General features: G+C 37.7%; 1 protein-coding gene across 1 annotated transcript in view; it reads left to right on the top strand.

Annotated features, from left to right (window-relative positions):
* WDR64 (WD repeat domain 64) overlaps positions 1-17932 on the top strand; it is a 181907-nt gene that overhangs the window by 30227 nt on the left and 133748 nt on the right. The window contains 4 exon segments of the mRNA XM_037811156.1: positions 2659-2761; positions 12986-13089; positions 15940-15969; positions 17075-17185. Coding sequence (XP_037667084.1) covers positions 2659-2761; positions 12986-13089; positions 15940-15969; positions 17075-17185 — 348 coding nt within the window.

Here is a 17932-nt window from a genome sequence, read left to right on the forward strand (position 1 = left end):
AAAATGATAGGTTGGGAATATGGGAGAAAATAACCCTATGTAAACTATGGACAATAGTTAATAGTACCATTTCAATAATCTTTCATCAATTGTAACAAATGTAACCACTGTTAAAAAAATAGTAGAATTACCTTGAAGATGATTGCATAACTATGTAGCTTACATGGTGTGACTCTATGATTGTGAAAACCTCATGGCTCACACTCCCTTTGTCCAGTGAATGGACAAATGAGTAGAAAAATGGGGACAAAAACTAAATGAGAAATGGAGTGGGATGGGGGATTGGATGTTTTGGGTGTTCTTTTTTACTTTTATTTATGTATTATTATTTTTTTATTAAGAAAAATGTTCAAAAATCGATTCTGGTGATGAATGGACAACAATATCATGTTACTGCGAATAGTTGATTGTACACTGTGGATGATTATAGGGTGTCTGAATATATCTCAACAAAACTGTATTTAAAAAAAATAGTAGAATTCCAAAAAAAAGTGTTATCATCAATTCTAACAAATTTTCCTCACCAATGCAAGTGTTGTTGGTGGAAAGGTGTATGGGAATCCTGGATTTTATGTGAAGCCCATATGATTGTTCTGTAAATATTAACTTCTTTAATAAAATTAAAAAAAAAAAGAAAGGAAGTGAAGGCAGCAAGGAACTGATGTAGTAGAAGGGGTAAGAGAGTGAATTTCAACCTCAGTTCTGATTTGTTGTAGAAGTCATATACATTTTTTCCAGCAAGTTTCCATAGACCATTAACTTATCTTTGTGCCCTTTTTATTATTCTTTCTTATCAGAAAAACCAATTATATCCCACTTGTGACCAAAGGTTTTTAAGTAATACCCCTAAGGAGAGCCTAATTTTCTTATTAGCAGTTGTGGTCTTGATATAATTTATGATTTTTTTCCTCCCTTCCATGAGACCTTCTCAGTCTAGACTTTCTAATGATAACAGTAGTTATGTTCTATAAAGTTGCCAGGAACACTGACTGACTTAGTGAATACTGAACCATTGCTCCTAGGGGAAATAGGGTTAAGTTCATGTGAGCCTCCAGTCACAACACTTTTGACAATCGATTAATACATAACCTGGTTTCACATGTGTTTCTGTTTAAAGACACTTTATTTAATATATATTGTTGATTTATGAATAGTGAACTCTCAGCCAACAGCACTGTAACTCATGCCTGAGTCAAGCTTATCTAATGAGTATTTTCTCCCTAAGGCACATCACAGCCTTCTTGTGTTTAAGAACACTAGACAGCACTTCAACACTACCTTGTGGGGCAATTTTAAAAAGCAAAATCACCAACAAAAAACACACAAAAAAGCAAAAAGCATGGCACTAAATATACTGCAAAAAGGATCCATATTTACAGTTATGAGAACTAAAACATGAAGGCAGAGAGTTGCCTTGTTCTACCACAGTTGAGAATGTGCATGTCAGGCGACTCAAATTTTTTGCCATTCCACGTGTCCACAAATGACCATGAAAGAGCCATGAGTATTGATTTTGGATTTATAAACAAATTTTAGCAAGTAGGTAAATTTGCAAAATGGAATTGATGAATTATGAGGACTGACTCTAATAGCTAATGCTGACAGTGCATTATCTCATTTAAGCCTGGTTGAAGAAAAGCTCAGACACTTGTCTTTTATTGTACTGATTTCACTGACTATGCAGTTGAGATTTAAAGAGGTTAGTGTATTTGTCCAAGTTCTGAGTACCAATTAGTTGTAGAGATTGAACTCAAATACTAGCCTGCCTGACTCGCTTATACTCAGTTGAGTCATTGGGTCCCTAGTTCCTTTACACTCAGAGAACCAATAGTGGCATATTTAGAAATGCAGACTCTCAGGCCTCACCACAGACCATCTGACTCAGAATCTGATTCCCAGGTGGTTCATGTGCAGGCTACCGCTTTGGAAGCCCTCCACCAGTGCATTCCATTCACTCAGTAACAAACATCAGCTAGTCTCAACTTTACAATGTGAGAAATACTAAGTGCCCTTAATTTATAAAAATATTATTTTTGCTTATTAATAAGTCAATTGAAGAGCAACTATCTTATTTTTTGAGTCCCTAAGTTACACAATTTGACAATTTATTAATAAAAAAGATGATCTATCTTCTTCAGGATTTTCTTCATAATAATTTATTCTCATGCAGTACCTGGAGAGTAGGATTTGGAACAATTAAAGAAACTTTACAGTCTCTTAAGTTCCAAAACTCTCCCTAAAAGGGGTGAAAAATCTGGCCCATGGAAAATAGGAAGGAATAGCCATTTGAGAATAGCCAAATTCAATGTCAAGGTTCTCAGTTGGGACCCTGCCTGATGAAGACTGATTTGATTTCCAAATAAGTGTCAGCTCTTATTAGATCTGTCAGTCTAAGCAAAAACATGAGTCTGATACATTGGTTCATCTATCAGAAAGAAAAATTAGTGATTCCTTAGTAATGAAGCATCATGAGCATACAGTTTATTGAATATATCAAACTGCCTCCTCTTAGTATGGGGAACCCTGTGACATTATAAAATCCAGGTGTTGCTTATTAACCCAAATCAGACTTTAAATTTGGCCAATATCATATTTGTTACTTTACAACCAATTCTAAGATATTGTGCATGTAAACATATATGTTATCTGGGATTTTAGATCTTTGGATACCTCTGCTCAGAAGAGGATGCTCTTGCTTCCCAGTTGGATGAAGAAAATTTGGTTTTCCTTGTTTCCAGAAAACAGCGAGTTGTAATTTCAGGTGATGTTTTCAATTTACCTTCCAAATTAGAATGGGTTTTAATGTTTTCTCAAAAATAAATATTGGGAGTATAACATTTCCATAGAATCACTTTTCATTTTATTTATTTGCTTAATACTTTTTAACTGGGGGGGGGACATTTTATATGTATTGTTAGGGGAAATTGCACCTGCAGTTGAGACTGAAATATTATCATTGCTCTTAAGGACAATAAATAGGAACCTTGGGAGGGAAAAATTTTGCACATGTTCCAGAAGAGGTTCAAACTTAGTTAAGGCTCTCTCCAATGACACCTCAATAATGCATGCTCCACTACAAATGGAATCACATTTTTTTAAAAAATTAACTTGTGAGAGAGGGGCTGGGGCTGAAATGAAATGAAGGCTTGGACTCTTGCGGCAGCCTTGAATCTCTGGGAACCAGGGGGATTTGAATTTTGAGGCTGTCCTTCCTCCCTGGCCACCCATACAAGCACCCCATATTCAGGGCGGATGGCTCCAGCAACACACCCAGGCTGAGTTCTCCAGCTGGACCCCACAAGAATCATTTCCCCATACACCGTGGGGACAAGGTGGAGAACTGACTTGAGAGGTATAGGTGACTCACAGACGCCATCTGCTGGTTACATAGAGAAAGTGTAAGTCACAAAACAGTGTTTCTGAAAAATTAGATAGGCTTTTTTTTACAAATTGAAAGAACCTTGTCGAGCAGAGCAAATGCCAAGAGGCCAAAAACAACAGAAAATCTCAATGCATATGATAAAACCAGACAATATGGAGAATCCAACTCCAAACACACAAATGAAGTTATCAAAAGAAACAAAGTTCCTCACAGAATTAATCAAAAAAATACAATCGAGGAACAAAAACATGGCAAAGGATTTAAAGGACATCAAGAAGACCATGGCCCAGGATATAAGTGATATAAAGAAGACCCTAGAAGAGCATAAAGAAGACATTGCAAGAGCAAATAAAAAAATAGAAGATCTTATGGAAATAAAAGAAACTGTTGGCCAAATTAAAAAGACTCTGGATATTCACAATACAAGACTAGAGGAAGCTGAACAACATCTCAGTGTCCTAGAAGTCCACAGAACAGAAAATGAAAGAACAAAAGAGAGAATGGAGAAAAAAATTGAAAAAATTGAAATGGATCTCAGGGAAACGATAGATAAAATAAAACGTCCAAACTTAAGACTCATTGGTGTCCCAGAAGGGGAAGAGACGGGTAAAGGTCTAGGAAGAGTATTCAAAGAAATTGTTGGGGAAAACTTCCCAAACCTTCTACACAATATAAATACACAAAGCATAAATGCCCAGCGAACTCCAAATAGAATAAATCCAAATAAACCCACTCCGAGACATATTCTGATCAGACTGTCAAATACTGAAGAGAAGGAGCAAGTTCTGAAAGCAGCAAGAGAAAAGCAATTCACCACATACAAAGGAAACAACATAATACTAAGTTGTGACTACTCAGCAGCCACCATGGAGGCGAGAAGGCAGTGGCACGATATATTTAAAATTCTGAGAGAGAAAAATTTCTAACCAAGAATACTTTATCCAGCAAAACTCTCCTTCAAATTTGAGGGAGTGCTTTAATTTTTCACAAACAAATGCTGAGAGACTTTGCCAATAAAAGACCTGCCCTACTTCAGATTCTAAAGGGAGCCCTACCAACAGAGAAACAACAGAAAGAAGAAAGAGATATAGAGAATTTTAACAGAAATATATAGTACCTTACATCCCAAAGCACTAGGACACCCATTTTTCTCTAGTGATCACAGATCTTTCTCCAGAAGGGACCTTAAGCTGGGACATAAAACAAGCCTCAAGAAATTAAAAAAAAAAATTGAATATACTCAAAGCACATTCTCCAACCACAATGGAATACAAATAGGAGTCAATAATTTTTGAACTGTAACTCCACTATTTACTTCCTACATGATATAAATTACACAAACCCTAATGACAAATCAGTGGTTTTGAACTCAATGTAAAATATGTAATCTTAGACAACTATATAAAGGTAGGGGAATGGAGGAGTATAGGAACATAGTTTATGTGTCCTATTGAAGTGAAGGTGGTATCAAAGAAAAACAAGATTGATATGGATTTAAGAGGTTAATTTTAAGCCCCACAGCAAACACAAAGAAATTATCAGAGAATATAACCATAGAGATGAAATGTAGAGTTTGGGTTAAGAGAAATGGGGGAAGGGGCAATGGGGAGTTAAGAAATTAGGGTGGAGTTGCTGTTTGAGGTGAAGGGAAATTTCTAGTAATGGATGGTGGGAAAGAGCATTACAACATTCTAAATGTGATTAATCCCACTAATGGAAGGCTAGGGAGGGGGTGGAATGGGAAGATTTAGGCTGTATATATGTTTCCACAACCAAAAAAAAAAACAAAAAAAAGACAGTCTAACTAGATGACAATTGAATGCTAAGGATGAACTCGGATGGGACTGGAGGATAGAGGACAGGTGGCTCAAAGGGACACAGTTGAGACATAAGGTAATGGAAATATAGAATGTAAGCTTTGTATCATTGTTGAACCTGTTGTACTTCTTAGTTGCGCTTAATGGGATTGCATAAAAGAATGTTCTTGTTCATGGGAATTGTATACGTGAATTATAGTGTATGTTCAAAGATGTGTGCAGCTAGCTCTCATATGTTCAGAAGACAGAGCAATAGATGATGGATGATAAATAGGGAGGGAGGGAAAGAAATAGTGATGGGACAGCATGTTAAGGTTGGTGGATTGAGCTATTGGGGGAGGGGGGTCAGGGTATGATGGAATTCTTTGTATGGGCTTAGTATTGTTTTTGCAACTGTTCCTATAACTTTGAATTTATTTCAAAATAAAAAAAAATGCATAGGTGAAGAAATTCCAAAAAAAAAAAATTAACTTGTACAATTCCAGTTTTCACTCATTAGAACTCCTCCCTATACCCACACCCTTGGCATACTAGGGAGGTGTTTCAGTTTGCTAAAGCTGCCAAAATGCCATTTACCATAAATGGGTTCACTTTTACAATGGGGATTTATTAGCTTACAAATTTACAGTTCCAAGGCCATGAGAATGTCCAAAGTAAGGCATCAACAGGATAATACCTGAACTCTGAAGATAGGCTGCCAGCACCTGGGGCTCCTCTGTCACATGGGAAGGCACATGGCTAACATCTGCTGGTCCTTCTTTCCCAGGTTTCATTTCTTTCAGCTTCTGGCTTCAGTGGCTTCCTCTCTCAGCTTCTCCCAGGGCTTTTTCTTTAAGCTTCCGGGCTTTTTCTGTCTTTTAGCCTCTCATAAAGGACTCCAGTAAAAGGATTAAGACCCACCTTGAATGGGCTGTGTCGCACCTCAGTGGAAACAATCTAACAAAAAGGTCCCACCCACAACAGGTCTGCACCCACAGGAATGGATTAAAAGAACATGGGCTTTTCTGGGGTACATAAAAGCTCCAAACCACCACAGGAGTTTAACTGAACATCACTAAAACTGTGAGTTTGGGCCAGTCACAGAGGGGTCTTACCCCAGTTTCGGAAGACTCCAGCTTATACATGTAATGTTTTAAAAAATTTGTGCCTGGGACCCGGATCTCCCATCCCTCTCCACCGTGGACACCTCGAGTACTTCTCTTCCCTCCAGGGATGGGGGACAGAAAGAAGAAAGGCAAACCCCTGAATCTGCTTCCATCTTTCAGCTCTTCATCTCATATTCTGAGACAAACTGTGTTGTCTAGGTAGAATCTGGGGGGTTCCTTAAAAAGAGCACCTGAACGTATTTCAGTCCCTTGTGAACCACACCCACCATCTTCACCCCTTCCTTAGCCCAGCGATAGTCCTCACCAGAGCCCACCCTCTGGCTTTGAGAACCACCGTCAAAGAACAGAATCAAGGGGCTTTCCCTGCTGCCACTTCCTGGTGAACTGAGGAGGGAGACAGTGAGGAGGGAAGAAGCACTTTTTTCTTAGATGGCAGTTGGCTTCTATGCTTCATTTATTTACTTATTCACTCAATAAATATTTGTTAAAGTCTACAAAGTGGGCTGGATATTGTTCTAAATGCTAGGGAGACAGTAGTGAACAAAACAAGCAGACCCCTGACCTCCTAGAGTCGGCATTCTTGTGAGAGAGACAGACAATAAAAACATCAAGTAAGTAAAGTATGTAGTTTGTCAGATGGTATTAAGTGCAATAGAAATAAATAAAGACAGCAGGTTGTGGAGAAAATTAAAGCAAGAATGTGGGAAGGAGAAGTTGTTTGGGGGATGGGAGTATGGTGTTTTAATTTTAAATAAGGTGTCCAGAGAAGACCTCACTAAGATGATAAAAGACATAGAGGAGGAGAAAAGAACTGAGCATTCCAGAAAGAAGAAGAAATTCTGCTTCAAGACTATACTATCTACTACTCTCTGAGTTCCAGGACTCCCCTATGGATTTCAGACTAAGACTTCTGCATCAACTCTTACGTGAATTTGCGGCCTGCGGGCATACCCTACAAATTGTGGACTTGCCAGCCCACAATTGTGAATTCGAAAAGATCCCCTTATTTATGAAGAAAGCACCATCAGAAATTGATCCCCTAGAGAATCCTGACTTGGCTTGCCTCCAGTCAATTATTTTTGATGATGAGCGATCTCCAGAAGAACAGGCCAAGACCTATAAAGATGAAGGCAATGATTACTTTAAAGAAAAAGACTACAAGAAAGCAGTGATTTCATACACTGAAGGATTAAAGAAGAAATGTGCAGACTCTGATTTGAATGTTGTCCTTTATACAAACCGGGCAGCAGCACAGTACTACCTGGGTAATTTACTTCATTATTTAGTACCTTCTGAAGTATTAGCTTTTGACAAAAGTCATTATGATAGCTACTGGAGGGTCTGTTTATCCCAGATATCTAGACTAAGGATAGTTTTGTTGTAATTGAACTCTCATATTCCTGGTAAACATGGTAAAAAGGGAAATCAGATGAGTGTCTTGCTATCTAAGCAGCGTAGTCACTCTGGTAAGATATTTAATGTAAGAATTAGCATGATCTGAGTTTTTGAACTCAAACACTTCTACTCTCATAAAAAAAATGTTTTTTTCTGAACTTTTATCCTCTCCTCAGGGATGTTAAAGAGGAGTAATAGGATCCTTGAGTGAGAGAAGGTATAGTGATCTAAGGGGTAATTTCTCAAAGAGGATTTTGTGGGACCCTCACAGTAGAAAAGATTACACGGACAAGCTGCTTCTTTATTGGAGACTTATGGTGCAAACTATGCATGTTAAAGACACCGAGATGATCTGCAGCAAAGAACCTTCCCCTGTCTTTCTCAAGTTTGTAAGCTCCCTTTTCAAGTAACACTTACTTACATCATGCAGTGCTGTTCTGCAGACATGACTTTGGGAAACACTGATTATTTGGGTGGCATTATTGATGGTGACTAGCCTTGGTCATGTTAGACTCGTTTTTTTTATCACCGGGTTTAGACAGGACCTGGAGATGATCATAGGGCATTTCTGAGGGGCGGGTAGAGAAGAGGTCTAGCAGTGCAGCTAGGATGAATTTGTTGGGACTTATCACCATTTATGCTGAATCTCTACCCAGCCCTAGTCTGTTTGGAGTGTTTTCCTCCTTTTATTTTAAAATTCTTAGAAGTAAGAGTGATATAGAACCTTAGAGATTATTTAGGCCAACCAACTCCCTCATCTTATTAAGACTCAAAGAGGGACTCTATAGTTAATGCCAGAACCTGAACTAAAAACCTGCTCTTCATTTTCAAGTGAAAGAATACATTTTCTTCATTCAGCAGACAAACTGAGTTCTTATTCTGTTAGGCATTTGCATCATAGAGACGAGTAAGACCTGACCCTTCTCTAAAGGAGTTTATTCATTTATTTATTCAGTCAGTAAATATTTATTAAGCTCTTACTGAGTGCTGGGCATTGCACTGTGGACAATAGCTACAGAATCCCTCTTGGGAGATTTAAAGAATGTGGTGTGTAAGACTGAAAGCACCTTGCAAGAAAAAATGTGTGTGCAGTACTAGAGGGACAGATTCATAATCAGAGTCATTACTTAAAGAATATGTCACTGGTATGCCTTATGAAGCCCTTTCACATTCATTATTCCACTCGATCTCATAGCAACAGTGTAACATAGGTGAGGTTAGTAGCTTCGTCTCTATTCAATAGACTAAGAAGCCGAGGCTGTAGTAGAAGTACTTATCTAAGGGTACACAGTACTGGGATTAGGATGCAAAATCAGGTTTGATTCAAAGTGTACTGAGTGGAAGACAGTTACAGTATAGTATGTGAAGTACAAAGATGGAGAAGTGCCGAGAACATTTTTGGAGTACATACTGGGTACACTAATTAATGCTTCCTGGAGAAAGTAACACCTGAAATGAAACTGTAAGAAATAGTAGGCACTAATCAGGTGGAAGCAGGTGGAGAGGACATTCAGCCTGTGCAGAGAAATTCAGGGAAGTCGGTGTTATCAAGTGAAAGTACATGGCAGGGACTGGCAAAATGAAGTTAGACAGGTTGGCTGGGGCTGTATCATGGGGACTTGGTTGCCATGTTGAGGAGCTTGAACTTTATACACTCATCAGGGAAGAGCTGTTGAAGGGTTTATGCAGGGAACTGACAGAATTGGATTTCTGCAGATTTGCAGAAGGAAAACCTTGACAGGTGATATGAAGAAGATGGATGTGAAGGGAAAAACCTTGAGGAAGGCAGTAGCAGTGAGGAAGAAGAAGAGAGGATGGATTCAGGATAAATTAAGTAGGTCAAAGTAATTGGTTTTGTTGAATTAGGGAGGAATTGGAGATGATTTCCTGGTTTCTGGCTAGGGTAAGTGGGAAGATAGTAGTACCACTACTTAAATAGGTAGTCTAGAGAAAAGGGAGTAGATTTTAGGGAGGGGTGGTGGTAGTGGTAATAAAATTTACTTTGGAGCAGGTCAGGTTTGAGGTAACTGAGGCATCCAGGTGGAGAAGTCAAGAAAGCAATTGGATAGATTGGTATGAAACTTGGGGAAAGGTTTGGCCTGGAGATTTATATTCATAGTCTTCAACATAAAAATAGCAGATGAAATCTAAAGTGAGCAGAAAACCTCCCAGGGAGGCTGGATATAGAGAGAATAAGTGGCTGAGGAAAAAATGGAGGAAGCAGAAACAGAGAACTGGTAGATGAAATAGCCCCTAAAGAGAAAGTTTGATTGGAAAGAAATGAGGAGAAACTGGAAAGAGTAGTATCACATGTGTCTAGGAAAAATGTCAGGGAAATCTCAGTATAGCAGAAAGATAAAGACTAATATAATTGTTTTCTGGCAATTTCGCATCCCAAGTGATGAAAGCAAATATTTCTGTGAAACTGAGCCCTGGGCAACTCTTGTGAATGGAGTTTCTCCTCCTGTTGACTGCACAGCGTGCAGAACTGTAACTTCATATAGATGAATGTCTGCTTTTAAAATCTGGAACTCTTACCTGCTAATTTGGAAATATGGGTGTCTTAGCAACTTTTTTTTTTTTTTTTAATTATTAAAGTAAATGTTTTTTGTGACAACTTTGAAACATCCAGGAAGGTTAAAAAGAAGAAAATTAAAATCACTCATATTCCCATAGGCAGATAGATTTTTGAACATTTGGATATATATCCTTCCTGTCTTATTTATTTGGATTTAGTCTTGGTTTTCATCACAGTTATAGATACATATAATTTAAATAGTCAAATTGTTCTTATTTATTATTTTAAATCTATTTTTAATTGTGGTAAAATGTATATAACATAAAAATCATTTTAACCATTTTAAAGGGGCAATTCTTTTACATTAAGTACATTGACAATACTATGTAACTTTCACCACTATTTATTTCAAGGCTATTTCATCATCCTAAATCAAACTTATACTTATTTAGCCATAGTTCTCTATTCCCCACCCCCCATAACACTATTCTGATTTGTCTCTACAAATTTGCTTGTTCTAAGTTATTTCGTATCAATGAGAGCATTTAATATCTGTCCTTTTGTGTCTGGTTTATTTCACTTAATATGATATCCATTGCAGCATGTTCCAGTACTTCATGTCTTTTTACTGCTGAATAATATTCCATTGCATGGATATACCACCTTTTGTTTATCTGTTCACCTGTTGATGGACACTTGGGTCACTTCTACCTTTTAGCTGTTGTGAATAATGCTGCAATAAACACTGGTGTACAAATAAAAAAAAAAAAAAATAAAAAATAAAAGACATAGAGGAGGCAAGAGAACAAACCCTGCTTTTCAGGCAGGGCAGAGTAGGTGGGGGAGAATAGAAGATGAGGTTGGAGAGGTAACGGTGGGAGTGGGGACACATGTGTAGGACCTGTAGCCACTCTAGATTTCTCTAAGGGAGACTGAAAGTCGCAGGAGGGCCAGGGATAGAGGAGAGACATGATCTGAATTTTATTTTAAATGTCTGTTCTTGCTTCTGTGTTGAAAATCTTCTATAGTGGGAAAGGAATGGAAGCAGAAAGAGTAATAGTGGCTTGGACTAGGTAGCCTGTTTAGACACTTTTTTTCCTAATTGTACCCCTCTCCATAACATTTCAATACCTCAGTTATATTGTGTATCTATTTATCATACTATACATATATCTTCACTTTATAATTTAAGAGTACGATTTATTTGTACTCTCCCCCGGCCCCTGGCCCCAAGTACCAATTTGCATCCCCCTGGGGGTTATAACTTCCCCCACTGAGAATGCATGGACTAGGGCAATAATATTAGAGTATGAGTTGTGTTACATAAGGGTCTTTTCACCTGCTTTTCCTCCTTAGGAGTTTGTATTATAAAACCTAAATCAACTGGGAAGATGTCCAATTATGTGGCTTTATCATTCAGTACATGAACATAGAAATATAAAGTTTCTGGTGTAGTCCCTGTGCTGGTTTGGATGTATTATGTCCCCCAAAACACTGTGTTCTTTAATGCAGTCTTGTGGAGGCAGATGAATTAGTGCTGATTAGGTTGGAATCCTCTGTTTAAGTGTTTCCATGAAGATGTGACAGGATCAACTGTGGGTGAAACGTTTGATTAAATTATTTCCATGTAGTTATGGACCCCGCCCACTCAGGGTGGGTCTTGGTTTAATCACTGGAGTCCTATAAAAGAGCTCACAAACAGAAGGACCTCAGAGCAGCGGAAAGTGACATTTTGGAGAGCAGCTGCAGCTTAGAGAGACACTTTGGAGATGGCCTTTGAAAGCAGACTTTTGCTGACACTTTGCTCTGGAGAAGCTAAGAGGACTAATGCCCCAAGAGGCAACATTTTGAAGAATGCACAGGAGCTGAGAGAGAAGCTGAAACACAACCCGGGAACAGCAGATGCCAGCCACATGCCTTCCCAGCTGATAGAGGTTTTTTTGATGCCATTGGCCTTCCTTCGGTGAAGATATACTCATACTGATGCCTTACTTTGGACATTTTCATGGCCTTCAAACTGTAACTTTGTAACCAAACAAACCCCCTTTATAAAAGCCAATCTGTTTCTGATATTTTGCATAAGAGCAACATTAGCAACCTGAAACGGTTCCCAAAATGCACAATGTTAAAAAAGCAAAGAGCCTTAATATCAGTATAAAGTAGTTTTGTTCTTTTGTCCTGGAAGGCATGAGATAGCATTAAGTTGTTATTTTGTGCAAATCACAATGCTGAAAGTTCAAAGAAACGATTCCTAAGAGACATGATAATCTCAAAATAGAAATGATTCTAAAAGATGTTTAGAAAACTCATTCACTGTGATGTGCACGTGTGTGTGCATGTGTGTTTATGTATATGTGTATCTTATATTTTCTCTCAGAATTCATGCTCAACATTTAGTTGTAAAAATTCGGAACCTATCTATAAGGATTATTGAAGTTTTAAAGAAGGGAAGGGGACTTTAAACAAGTGACTTCTACTAAAGGTGGAAGCAGAGAGAGAACAGGAAACCAAAAGCGTATCTCAGGATAATTAAATTAGTATCTCAGGATAATTAACAAGCAACTGTTGCTGTTTTTATGGTTTATTTGACTTTAATTTTCAATAATCTGGGACTTTCTAACACAAAGTTGTTTGTTTCTTTTCCTCTCCTTCCCTTCCCTCCCCTCCTCCTGCCCCCATCTCCACCCCCCTTTCTTTCACAAATCTAACAAATAAGTTTTAGGGTCTTTACTGCTGGAAGTTGAAATGAATGTTTTACCATTGACAGGTAGTAGAAGAAGGGATGTGATCAAGTGCATGGTCAAGGTTCCTCAACTGGATTTCCTAATAGCAGCTTCTCAGAAAGGATTAATAACAGTCTTTAATGGCCAGGTAATTTGAAAATTTTGATTCCTTCCTCCATCCCTTCCTTCTTGCCTTCCTTCTCTTTTGTTTTTTCTATATATTGCATTCTGCGTAGGCATCAGATGCAACAGAAATCATAAACCCTATTTCAGAGTTATTCCAAAGAATAAAACCAAATATCCCTAGAAAGGGGAAGATTGCTGAGCCCTGGGGCAATTTTAGAAATTTTGGTAACTGCATTTGGCATTGTTTCTCAAGGTGTCATATTGAACCATGTGGCATTAATACAATTATAAGGATGATCCTGGATAATTTATTGGAAAAAAAATCAAAACAGAAAAACTCACAAGCAGTGATTGTGTCACCATCCTACCAAATAATATGAGGTCAAGAAGTTTGGACTTGGAGTTTTAAAAGAAAGCTCAATTTCTAACTTCTCCATATTACTAGTGATGACTGTAAGTGAGCAACTTAATGAGCCAGTTATATCTTTTTATGTCTTTTTTTCCCCATCTTTAAAATTAAAATTAGTACAATAGGACCAGTCATCTGTCTATCAAAGGACTGAAGTATAGGTAAAATGAGATAATGAATGTGAAAACACTTTTTGAACAATAAATCCCTATATAAATGTAAGGCATTGCTGTTATTAATGTCATTCATTTCTAAATTTATAAATTTTGTACTCCTGTTTTCAATATGAGAGATTTTAGGGGAAAGCATAGTATTTCATTATGAAGACATAAGGTGACTGTTTGGCACTAAATACCAAAAAAAGAATTCCAATTATTAGTTCATTACCAATGAGAGACAAGCTCTATACAAGTAAAAGTACATTTGAAATAATCATTACAGGATTCAGATATCAACAATGATGTTCAGCCCTTCAGTGATCTCCAGTTCAGGGAATCTTTCAGAAGTTGAAGTGACAAGCAGCCAGATTCTGTCAAAGGAGAGGGTTCTGCACCCCTGGAGGTGGTACAATAAAAGATTTGGGGTGCTGTGGTGGACCCAAGTTCCCAGGCTAGCGCTAACCAGCTGTGCACATTACTTAATATCTCCATGCCCTGGTTCCTCATCCAGATTCATGGAACTTCCCTCTACGAAGTAATTATGCTGTTTAAACGAGTTAATATACATAAACTGCTTAGCATCATTGTAAGCACTAAGTAAAAGTTGGCAATTACTATTGTTATGAACAAATGCTGTGAAAATGAGTTTATCTCATTTAAATATGAAAACCTTCTCAACCTCTTTTTTCCTGTATGCATTATTTCCCTCTTCCTCATTTTTTACTTTTATTTCCTCTAAAACAGAGCCAGATACCATTCTAAGATGGTATCTAAAGAAAAATGTGAGATGGAAATTAATGATGTTCATAATAAAATAGTTCAGGATTATGTGAAATATGTGAGGTGGCATTATCATATTTCCAGAGACACTTTATGTACTTACACATGCTTACAGGTATGCGCATGCATGCTCACAAACATGCAGACACACATACCTATTTCTTACAGGATAATAGAATGGGAGAGAAAAGATTGCTACAAAAATGAATTATTTTGATATCTGATATGCTAAGAACAAGTAGAAATTTTGATTCCTCACACATAGGATGACATATTCTGGGTGAAAAGTAATTTGGAAATGTACGTCTTAGGAATAATTTATTAAAAGGTAGCCATTGATAATTCAAAAAATTTAATAGGTTAATCCATAATTTAGGCTCTATCTGAAGTAGAATAAATACAGTTAAGGAGTTGCATGGTGCTCTTTGGAGGTCTGGGTGATACAGACCATAAATATAATTAATAAAAGTTGCTGCAAAAAAAGTTAGATTTTAAAAATTCAGAAGGTATCTATAAGGATTATTGAAGTTTTAAAGAAGGGAAGGGGACTTTAAACATGTGACTTCTACTAAAGGTGGAAGCAGAGAGATAGAACAGGAAACCAAAAGCGTTCTGTTCTGCGGCTCACCAACTTCCTTACATCACTTTATTTTGTCCATCTGCAAATAAGTCCCTGGGTGGAAAAGCCTTTGTGAGCTCTTCAGATAAAAGACAGTCTGTGAGTGGCCTCAACTAACAGTTTTAGTGATCTCACTGATCTACTTTTTCTCCTTTTCACAAAGTCCATTCTGTCTGAGCAGCCATCTCCTAGACATTTCCCAAGACCATGTGAGCATACAAAAGAAACTGGGTCACTGATAAACTTAAATTTTTCGACTTTACCTTGGGAGCAATTCTCGCTCGTTAGGGTTATGAGAGGCCTGTTCAGATATATACTAGCTCTCTGCATGGAACAAATCTTTGATTCTTAACTAGCATAGTACCCAGGACATAATATTCACTCAGACATTTATTTAATAAAAAAGGAAGTCCACTGGATAGAATGTTCTTTAAGTCTCTTAATAATTTGGAACAAGAATTTTCAAATGAAACAATGCTTATTTTTAAACTACAGTTGATCTATATTCATACTGAACTACTTAGCATTCTTTTAACTACTCTTTCCATTGCTATTATTACTATTTTACATTTCCAACTTTTGTTATCAACTGTTGTTCTGAAAAATTAAAGAATTTGAGCAATCTGCAAATATAAGGAACAAACTGATTGGTAAAAATTAAGACTCCAAGAGCACAGTCACCATGCTTAAAGAGATAAGTCATAGAAGCAGAAGCTTCACCCCAATCAGTACATTATTTCACAGATCTAGGAGAAACAAAGAGGATACTCAAGGAAGGTAGAAAAGACAAGCAAGATTAAACAAAGGAGATACTGTGTTATTTTAGACTCATCTGGTCAAATTTGCATTTTCATTTTTAATTGCAGTGCCAAACCAGGTTTCATTATTCTCTTCCTTTGTTTATAGATGAAAGTTCAGACCAGCACCAATGTAACGGTAAGTTCATTTTTTTTTTATTCCTAATTAGGTCATTAAAGTTAGTGCTATTGTCAAAATCTCAATGAAGTACCTGAATAAGCTTGGAGAATAAGATGTTTCCAGAAATGGTAGTGTTCCAACCCAGCTCTTGGAGGGCTTGGGCTGGTGCAACCCTAAGACCAAAGAACATGCCAGGCACAGAGTGAGACATGGGTTTATTAGGCCTTATGAACAGGAGGGGGTCCCTGGTGGCACCATCTGGGGAAAATGGAATTAGCACTCCCCAAGGGTGGGGGTGTGAAGGGACAGCTTATAAGGGTTTAGGATAAAGACATTCCAGAGGGTGTGAGAACAGAGGTTTAGCAGAGTCTCCTGACACAGGGGTCTGAGATTTGTTATCAACAGTGATTAGGGGAGGGGAGTTTCAATGCTTTGTTTTTGATACCTTCTGAACATACTTTCTTCCCTGAGGAGGCCTGATGACCTTCAACTTCTGTCCAGTCACGTAGGCTGCTATGTGCTGTGGGGCCTTATTCCCATCGGGGGCGGGGGCAGGGGAGAGCTGGGTCCTGGGTCCCCACAGATAGGTTTATCTGTTTATTGACTAGAATCAAAACTAAGCCTTGAGCAATAGCAAATAAGACCCAGGCCTTGCTTTCTAGTTAATTGCAGAGAATTGTAGTCCTTGCCTCAGCTTGATCATTGACCAAATGATCATTACAATCTATGCTAGCTAAACATTTTAGGCATACAGACAGGACCAGAGACTTTGTTTAATCAGTGCCCTATGTCTAGTCTTCCTGTGTCAATGTGAAGAAAAAGCGTTGTCACCTACCTGAATAGCACACAAACAAGACTGCTTTGCCAGCTGCCATGCTCTTCCAAGGAGCTGTTTCAGGTACTAGCTGAAGCACTATCCAGCTGAAAAACTCAGGGTAAGGACAAAAGGGAAAAAGATGAGAGCGTCTCCTCAAGACACCAAAGGAGACGCATTGCAAGGCTCCTCCATTTAAAAAGAGGAGCAAAATGGAGGTTTTAATGTACAACGCCCGCTTTTTAGTAACCATTGCCATGTGATAGAAGAAAACACATTATACCCCAAAATTCTGTGCTTTTTTATCAGGATACCTCCTGGATTACAGGATGTGATTACCTCTCTCAGCTGAAAAGAATTGTTGCCACTACAGAAAGGACTATTATTGTCTGGGATTATAAAGCTCAAGGGAACAGCCAGGTACTGTGCTAAGAGAAAGAGAAGATTTTCTTTTCAATACTGGTAGGATATAAGCAATCCGCTTTCTCTATTGAACATCAGTTTCCTCATATATAAAATGAAGGGGTTTAACTAAATAATCTCTTACATAAATTCAGTATTAACATTCTGTGAGTTTAATTTAAAAAGAATGTCCTGTTCATTTAGTGTATGTTTAATTCATTTGTTTTGTTTTGTTTCATGAGAAGCTAATTCCTTTCCTCTTTTATACCCTTCTTAGAATTATCTTTCTGCCTATGCCAGCCCAGCATCATTTGTTAAGAAAATTACTAAAACCAGATGCCTAATTCTGGCAAAAAACAGTAGATATTAATGCTAATCCCTCAGTGGCTGAAATGTTACCACTTAATCAATCAACAGCATTTATTGAGCATTTGCAGATTTATACAAGTATCAAACATGTACCTGCACTCAAACAAAACTCAGTTTTGAAGGAGCTCATGAAAATAGTATAGTACAGTAAGTTATATGCAATTTATAAACAGCAAGTCCAATAGAGGCTCAGGGAGAAGTGAGATAGCTGAGCATTGGGTTTAAAAAAAAATGTCTTAAGAGGTAGACTTTGAAGGACATGGAGGATTAAGGAATAATTTAACCCTTCTCTGTACCTTACTTGTGCTAGCCTTGTTGAAAAACTAAACTCGTGTTATCTGTCCACAGTAACTAATGATGCCAGGGTGATTCTTAAGAATTTGTGGCTTAGTGTAC

The sequence above is a fragment of the Choloepus didactylus genome, chromosome 2 (genome assembly GCF_015220235.1).
Source record: "Choloepus didactylus isolate mChoDid1 chromosome 2, mChoDid1.pri, whole genome shotgun sequence".
In the NCBI taxonomy this organism is placed as follows: domain Eukaryota; kingdom Metazoa; phylum Chordata; class Mammalia; order Pilosa; family Megalonychidae; genus Choloepus; species Choloepus didactylus.